The sequence below is a fragment of the Oncorhynchus kisutch genome, linkage group LG5, assembly GCF_002021735.2.
Source record: "Oncorhynchus kisutch isolate 150728-3 linkage group LG5, Okis_V2, whole genome shotgun sequence".
NCBI classification, from domain to species: domain Eukaryota; kingdom Metazoa; phylum Chordata; class Actinopteri; order Salmoniformes; family Salmonidae; genus Oncorhynchus; species Oncorhynchus kisutch.
The window spans coordinates 67,201,780-67,209,766 of record NC_034178.2 but is presented as its reverse complement, the minus strand read 5'-3'; the positions used below and the strand labels follow the sequence as shown (position 1 = coordinate 67,209,766).

The following is a 7,987-nucleotide window of genomic DNA, read 5'->3' as shown; positions in this document are numbered from 1 at the left end:
TCCCATAGGTCTCTGGTCAAAAGTAGTGCACTACATGTATGTAGGTAATAGCGAGCCATTTGGTATGCACAAGAGAGAGGAAAAACAGACGGATGTTCCTTCGGCACCGGTGCCACGTTGGCAGCGCTCTGCAAGAGGAGAGGAGGTGGAGAGGTCAGATGCTATGGCTGCTTCTAATTTCTCCAAACTTGCAAGTGTGCACTTGCACACTCAACCTTGAGGATTTCAACAATGAGGGCGGATTTCAACAATGAGGGAGACTTCCTCTAGTACAGCCAATGCTTACACTAATCCAATGCTTGACAGGTAGTGCACAAGTGCACACGTTGGGAAAACTTTGAACGGATTCCAGGCAAATGTCCCTGATGTCCCTGAGCCTTATAGGTTCTCCCCAGGCTGGTACTGGGGCTCAGTGGAGGTGAAGTAGTCCTCCAGGAAGCCCTGCAGGTACTCGAAGGTGGGCCGCTCCTCTGCGTCCTTCCTCCAGCAGGTGAGCATGAGCTCGTGCATGGAGGCTGGGCACTCAGCAGGGCAGGGCATCCGGTAGCCACGCTCCACCTGATCCAACACCTCCCGGTTCACCATGCCTGAAGACAGTGTATGGAGGGGATAGATAGATACATAAAGAAATAGAGGGAGAGAAGAGAGAGAAACACGTTCAACAGTGTTTTTCTATAAAACCTGTTCAACTTTTGTACTGCACATGATTCCACTAGGAAATCAAATAATAGCTGAAAATAACATAGCATTCAATCCAACACCCCTAATTTATATTAGAAATAAACACACAGAAAAAAGACCAACCCTTCACTTCCTTCTAAGTGCAATTGTATGCAACTCCTCATCTTGGACGACTATTTAGTCAAAGTATACCATATATGTAATCAAAGTATACTGTATATGTAATCAAAGTATACTATATATGTAATCAAAGTATACTGTATATGTAAACAAAGTACACTGTATATGTAATCAAAGTATACTGTATATGTAATCAAAGTATACTGTATATGTAAACAAAGTACACTGTATATGTAATCAAAGTATACTGTATATGTAATCAAAGTATACTGTATATGTAATCAAAGTATACTGTATATGTAAACAAAGTATACTGTATATGTAAACAAAGTATACTGTATATGTAAACAAAGTATACATTACTCATCTCATATGTATATACTGTACTCTATATCATCTACTGCATCTTGCCATCTTTATGTAATACATGTATCACTAGCCACTTTAAACTATGCCACTTAGTTTACATACCCTACATTACTCATCTCATATGTCTATACTGTACTCTATACCATCTACTGCATCTTGCCTATGCCGTTCTGTACCATCACTCATTCATATATCTTTATGTACATATTCTTTATCCCTTTACACTTGTGTGTATAAGGTAGTTAGTTGTGGAATTGTTAGGTTAGATTACTGCATTGTTGGAACTAGAAGCACAAGCATTTCGCTACACACGCATTAACATCTGCTAACCATGTGTATGTGACAAATAAATTTGATTTGAAGTACACCGTATATGTAAACCTGAAGAGACATTGTGTGTCAACACATTGGTGTTTTATACCTATTGTGAGCAGAGTGTGTAACTACTTGTCTTGATGTTTTCATGAAGAAAAGTCACCGGTACCTGGATATGGGACTCTGCCTTTAGTGGCCAGTTCAGTGAGCAGGACCCCGAATGACCAGACATCTGACTTGATGGTGAAGCGTCCGTAGAGTGCAGCCTCTGGCGCGGTCCACTTAATGGGGAACTTGGCACCTGGGGAAACAAAACCCTGATTGATGACACACTCTGATAAAAGACCATGGTAGCCAAAATGTCACTGTTTTAACTAGAATACATCAATACAAGCCTATTTTCCTAAAAACAAGGCTAGAGTTGAGCCTCTCTACAGTCTGCCAAATGGAAAACTTGACCTTTCACAGAGTCAGAATTAGTAAATTTTCCTGAAGTTATTTAGCCCCTTTATTATAATCCCTGAAGTCACAAAGTCTGCATCTAACAACTTTAAAAAAAATAAACACAAGTAATCAAGAGACCAGGTGAAGCAGGGGTCCTCCAAAACCAGGCTAAGGACATACATTACATAGAGATATCGGACCCAGACCAGAGCAGAACCCTGTCTGGCGATGTACACATTATTTTCTATTAGGAGGGGGCGGCAGGCTAAAGTTGCCCACTTTACACACCGAGACCAGGATAATAGGGGTCCTCCAAGACCAGGTTTAGGACACACAACTACAGATTTGGCCATGACTGAAGCCTTACCCTGTCTAGCAGTGTACTGAAGCCTTACCCTGTCTGTCAGTGTACTGAAGCCTTACCCTGTCTAGCAGTGTACTGAAGCCTTACCCTGTCGAGCAGTGTACTGAAGCCTTACCTTGTCTAGCAGTGTACTGAAGCCTTACCCTGTCTAGCAGTGTACTCGTTGACTGAAGCCTTACCCTGTCTGTCAGTGTACTGAAGCCTTACCCTGTCTAGCAGTGTACTGAAGCCTTACCCTGTCTAGCAGTGTACTGAAGCCTTACCCTGTCTAGCAGTATACTGAAGCCTTACCCTGTCTAGCAGTGTACTGAAGCCTTACCCTGTCTAGCAGCGTACTGAATCCTTACCCTGTCTGTCAGTGTACTGAAGCCTTACCCTGTCTGTCAGTGTACTGAAGCCTTACCCTGTCTAGCAGTGTACTCGTTGACTGAAGCCTTCACCTGTCTAGCAGTGTACTCGTTGACTGAAACCTTACCCTGTCTAGCAGTGTACTCGTTGTCCTCTATGAGGCGGGCCAAACCGAAGTCGGCCACTTTACATGCCAGGTTGTCCCCGACCAGGATGTTGGCAGCCCTGAGGTCTCTGTGGACGTAGTTCATTCTCTCTACGTATGCCATCCCTGCTGCAATCTATACACACACAGAGACACGGAGAGCGAGAGAGACACGGGGAGAGAGAGAGACACGGAGAGAGAGAGACACGGAGAGAGACACGGAGAGAGAGAGAGACACATCGAGAGAAAGAGACACAGCGAGAGAGAGAGACACAGCGAGAGAGAGAGAGAGAGACAGCGAGATAGAGAAAGAAAATTCGGAGTAAAAATGAACAAAAGAGGAGAAAAAATTAAAATCAACTGAAATAAGACCTTTATGCCAAAAGGTACTGAACATTGTAGCGTTTGTCCCACCTGAGATGCCATATCCACTAACTGGGGTAGACGTAGCAGCTTGCCCGTGTCACCTTTCAGGAAGTCCAACAGGCTACCTATGGGAGCGACAGTGTTATCAGAATACTGAGAGAAAGAGAGAGAAGGCAGGAGAAAGGGAACACAAGAACAACGTGTGTGTGTGTGTGTGTGTGTGTGTGCGCATACACACGTGAAGACCAGCCTGGACCACAGCCCATGTAGTCAGCGATGATGATGATGATGATGATGATGATTGCTCTACTGTTACCTTGGCTCATGTACTCGGTGACGATGTAGATGGGTTCCTCAGACACCACGGCGTAGAGCTGCACCAGTTTCTCGTGTCTCAGCTTCTTCATGACCTGGGCTTCCTGGAGGAAGGCCTCTGGGGACATGGTACCCGTCTTCAGGGTCTTGATGGCCACCCGCGTTGTACCATTCCATGTCCCTTTAGAAACACAGTAGCCATGGGTCAGAGTACCCAGAGTACCTAGCCAACGAAGCTAAAGGAGTACCCAGGACAGCCCATGGATAAACAGGGGTGGAACAGACCCACGTTTCTGCCACAACTAACTACACAGTCCTTACATGAAGATATAGTTGAAATACATGAAGTTGGAATAAAGGTGTCTGTTAAAATACTATTTATTATTCATCTATACTTCAAAAAACAGTGTGTGTGTGTGTGTCTTACCCATCCAGACCTCTCCGAAGCAGCCCTGGCCCAGTTTGAGGTCGAGGTGGAGGGACTCCCGGGATATCTCCCAGGCGTCGCGGGCCAGGCCCTGGGTCTGAGGCTTCAGCATCGGACACACCTCTGTCAGACAGTGGCACAGTCCATCTGCATGCTCTGTGGTTCGGTACGGGAAGACAGAGCGAGGCATACGGTCACCGCCTAGACAACTGGAACTGTTCACCCTTGTTAACACTATCCACCTAGACAGTTGTTTTGGGTTTTCTGAGAGATTGGCACATCTGACAAGTGTCAGAAATGTGTTTGGCCTCCCGAGTGGTGCAGCTGTCATAAGGCGTCACTACAGACCCGGGTTCGATCCCAGGCTGTGTCGCAGCCGGCCACGATCGGTAGACCCATGAGGCAGCGCACAATTGGCCCAGCGTCATCCGGGTTAGGGGAGGGTTTGGCCGGCTGGGATGTCCCCATCAAGCTCTATCAACTCGAGGCGGGCCGGGCGCATGCACACTGACATCGGTCACCAGGTGTACGGTGTTTCCTCTGACACATTGGTGCAGCTGGCTTCCGGGTTAAGTGAGCAGTGTGTCAAGAAGCAGTGCGGCTTGTCAGTTTCGTGTTTTGGCGCATGCATGACTCTTGACCTTTGTCTCTCCCGAGTCCGTATCGGAGTTGCAGCGATGGGCAAGACTAACTACCAATTGGATACCATGAAATTGGGGAGAAAAAGGGGTAAAAAGGTTCAAATAAAGACGTGTGTTCAATATTCTTATTGAGTTATTCTGTCTGTGTCGTCTGTATCCGGTTTCACTTTGATGTATTATGGACAAAGACACTGCATACCATGTAACAAAAATTATATATTTAAAATATACAGTTGGGTCGGAAATTATTGACAGCCTTGATAAAAATGTGCAAAAATCACAATACAAAATAAATAATTCAAATACTCAGCTATATTGTTTGCTAAAAACCTTGGGAATTATATTTTTTAATACAATTGATCATAGAAAAATATTATGTTTAACATATAAACAATACCTCCCCTTGCAAGAATTACAAAACGGAGCCTTTTTCTAAAATGTTTAATGAGGTTGTAGAACACATTCGGAGGGATCTTGGACCATTCCGCCATACAGAATCTTTTCAGAACCTTGATATCCTTAGTTTGTACCTCTTCAATCCAAACCACAGGTTTTAAATGGGGTTCAAGTCCGGAGACAGATAGCCATTGCACTTTGCACTAATTGGAAACGGTTGTGAAACAGAACGACTGAATTTGCTCAAACCACACCCTTGACTTTACACCATATTACAGTACATGAACAAATAAACACCCAAACATTCACTTACATTTTGGTTCTTACTGGCTGTATAATAATCATGCTTGTAAGCATCTATCAACATATAAGGTGCTAATATAATACGTTAGTCACCGTGACAGTAACGGACCAGCGTGTTACTCACCGTGACAGTAACATACCAGGGGGTTACTCACCGTGACAGTAACATACCAGGGGGTTACTCACCGTGACAGTAACATACCAGGGGGTTACTCACCGTGACAGTAACATACCAGGGGGTTACTCACCGTGACAGTAACATACCAGGGGGTTACTCACTGTGACAGTAACATACCAGGGGGTTACTCACTGTGACAGTAACATACCAGGGGGTTACTCACCGTGACAGTAACATACCAGGGGGTTACTCACCGTGACAGTAACATACCAGGGGGTTACTCACCGTGACAGTAACATACCAGGGGGTTACTCACCGTGACAGTAACATACCAGGGGGTTACTCACCGTGACAGTAACATACCAGGGGGTTACTCACCGTGACAGTAACATACCAGGGGGTTACTCACCGTGACAGTAACATACCAGGGGGTTACTCACCGTGACAGTAACATACCAGGGGGTTACTCACCGTGACAGTAACATACCAGGGGATTACTCACCGTGACAGTAACATACCAGGGGATTACTCACCGTGACAGTAACATACCAGGGGATTACTCACCGTGACAGTAACATACCAGGGGGTAACTCACCGTGACAGTAACATACCAGGGGGTTACTCACTGTGACAGTAACATACCAGGGGGTTACTCACTGTGACAGTAACAGACCAGCGGGTTACTCACCGTGACAGTAACATACCAGGGGGTCACTCACCGTGACAGTAAAAGACCAGTTGGTTACTCACTGCGACAGTAATAGATCAGCTGGTTACTCTCCACGACAGTAATAGACGAGCGGTTTACTCACTATGATAGTGGTAGACCAGCTGCTGCAGGCTGCTGAACTGGGTGCGTGAGGTGATGTAGAAACCACCGCTGTCTAGCTTGCGTATCTTGTAATGTTTGACATTGAGACCTTTGGTGTTGTCGTAGTCCAACACGGACAGGCAGTAGGCTCCTGTGCAGAAAAATAGAATTACAAAATAATTTGATACATTGTCTGCATCATCTCTATGCTTCTGTGTGTGTGGAAGGAGTAATGTGTGGGTCAAAACCAGTTAACTTCAAGTTTGAATGGATCACCTGGACATCTGTAGTAGTCATACTCCAATCAAGCTAGTTACGCATCTAGTGTTCCACACTACACACATTAGCACACTGCATGTTCACAGCATAAACTACACCACATGACCTCATTACCCTGAAACTCAACTCTACAAGTCAGTTTCACTGCATTTCTGTCATTGTTTTGGGGAGAGGGACAAAGTGCCTCTTCAACCGTTTGGTGGGTTCATTCCGTGTTCAAATGTACTACTTCACAATAAAAAGAGGAAACTTCAACAAGGAATTTGACAATAATCTAACAGTGCTTCTACTCCACGTCTAAAATGTCTGTCGCTCTCTGAGGGGTTCTTCTCACCCTTGGTGGTCTCGCTCTCTCGGACCAGGAAGGTGCCTCGTCGGTTCTGTAAACTCAAAAGGAGCCTCTCTGAGTCGCGCCGAGTTATTTTCCCAAAATACCACCTGTGAAAGTGGGCCAGAGTGAGTGAGAAAGAACAGTGAGAACCTGCCACTGATCAAAGTGGCATTGCACTCCAGAAGCATAGTTGGGTCACGTATTCAGACCTCAAAAAAAGTGTCACGTCAACGAGTCCACGTTCCAGTGGTATTGTGTCGATCCAGCTTTATTAGCACAGCAATTTTGTGGGGAAATTATGCAGTGCTTATCTTTTCCAACATATTTTTGATTGTGGCATATAGGTGGATCTACAAAACAGATGGTCTGAGACATGGAGTTTAACCATCAGAAGGCCACTTTTGAGAAATGAAAATGCCTAACAAACTGTGATTTGAGGGAAACTGTCCCTTTAATATCCTTATTGAGCACCACTTGAAGTACATCTGAAGTACATCTGAGACCAGGGTATTTTACTATCCAGATGGGTTTGTCCCTAATCATACATCTTAGAGAGAGTTTGGCCAATGTTATTAAAGCTGGACGCCATGCTGCTTCTTCTAGGGTTGCAACATTCTAGTAACAAAATTCCCAGGTTTTTCCAGAAATCCTGGTTGGAGGATTCCACATTTCTTTCTGATTCCAGGAATCTGCCAACCAAAATTTCTGGAAAAACTGGGAATATAGGCAAAGTTACCCGCATTTTGCAACCCTAGCTCCATCTCAGCATTCTAAACCCACGGCTGTTTCCCCCAAAAAAGTCTACATTTTATAACTTGATAAAAACAGGAAAGATCGAGATAAAAAAATAAATAAAACAAAGTTGATGTACTCTTCTGCTTGAATGGAGTCAGAGGGAGCCACATAGTTGCTGGGGATGTAACCGCTTTCTCCGGTAGTCAGAGACCGAGCCAGCCACCAGTCCCCTTCCCTGCAGCGAGACAGAGGAGAGAAGGAGGTGATGACAGGGTTATTGACTTGGACAACCAGAAGCCCTCCCTGGGTTCATTCAGAGTACTAACTGGTCACTCACATCAGATAGACACGTTTGACCGTGGTTGAAGCCTAAAAACAGCCCTGGGAGTAAACCAGTGGAGGACACTGTGTGCTCACACCATGACATTCATAGGATCAAAAAAGATCTTAACCTCTCTTGACTAAATAATAATTTTAAA

The 7,987-nt window shown here is 44.9% G+C and overlaps 1 protein-coding gene across 2 annotated transcripts in view; it reads right to left on the bottom strand.

Moving 5' to 3' along the window:
- The window catches only part of LOC109890307 (proto-oncogene tyrosine-protein kinase Src-like), a 29,853-nt gene that overhangs the window by 118 nt on the left and 21,748 nt on the right, over positions 1–7,987 (bottom strand). For both annotated transcript variants that reach the window (XM_031825699.1, XM_020482286.2), the window contains 9 exons: positions 7,645–7,743; positions 6,777–6,880; positions 6,165–6,314; positions 3,895–4,050; positions 3,469–3,648; positions 3,201–3,277; positions 2,769–2,922; positions 1,655–1,786; positions 1–587 (listed from right to left, as the gene is read on the bottom strand). The exon at positions 1–587 is cut by the window's left edge and continues 118 nt beyond it. In XM_031825699.1, coding sequence (XP_031681559.1) covers positions 379–587; positions 1,655–1,786; positions 2,769–2,922; positions 3,201–3,277; positions 3,469–3,648; positions 3,895–4,050; positions 6,165–6,314; positions 6,777–6,880; positions 7,645–7,743 — 1,261 coding nt within the window. In that variant the 3' untranslated portion in view covers positions 1–378. The remainder of the gene's footprint in view (positions 588–1,654; positions 1,787–2,768; positions 2,923–3,200; positions 3,278–3,468; positions 3,649–3,894; positions 4,051–6,164; positions 6,315–6,776; positions 6,881–7,644; positions 7,744–7,987) is intronic.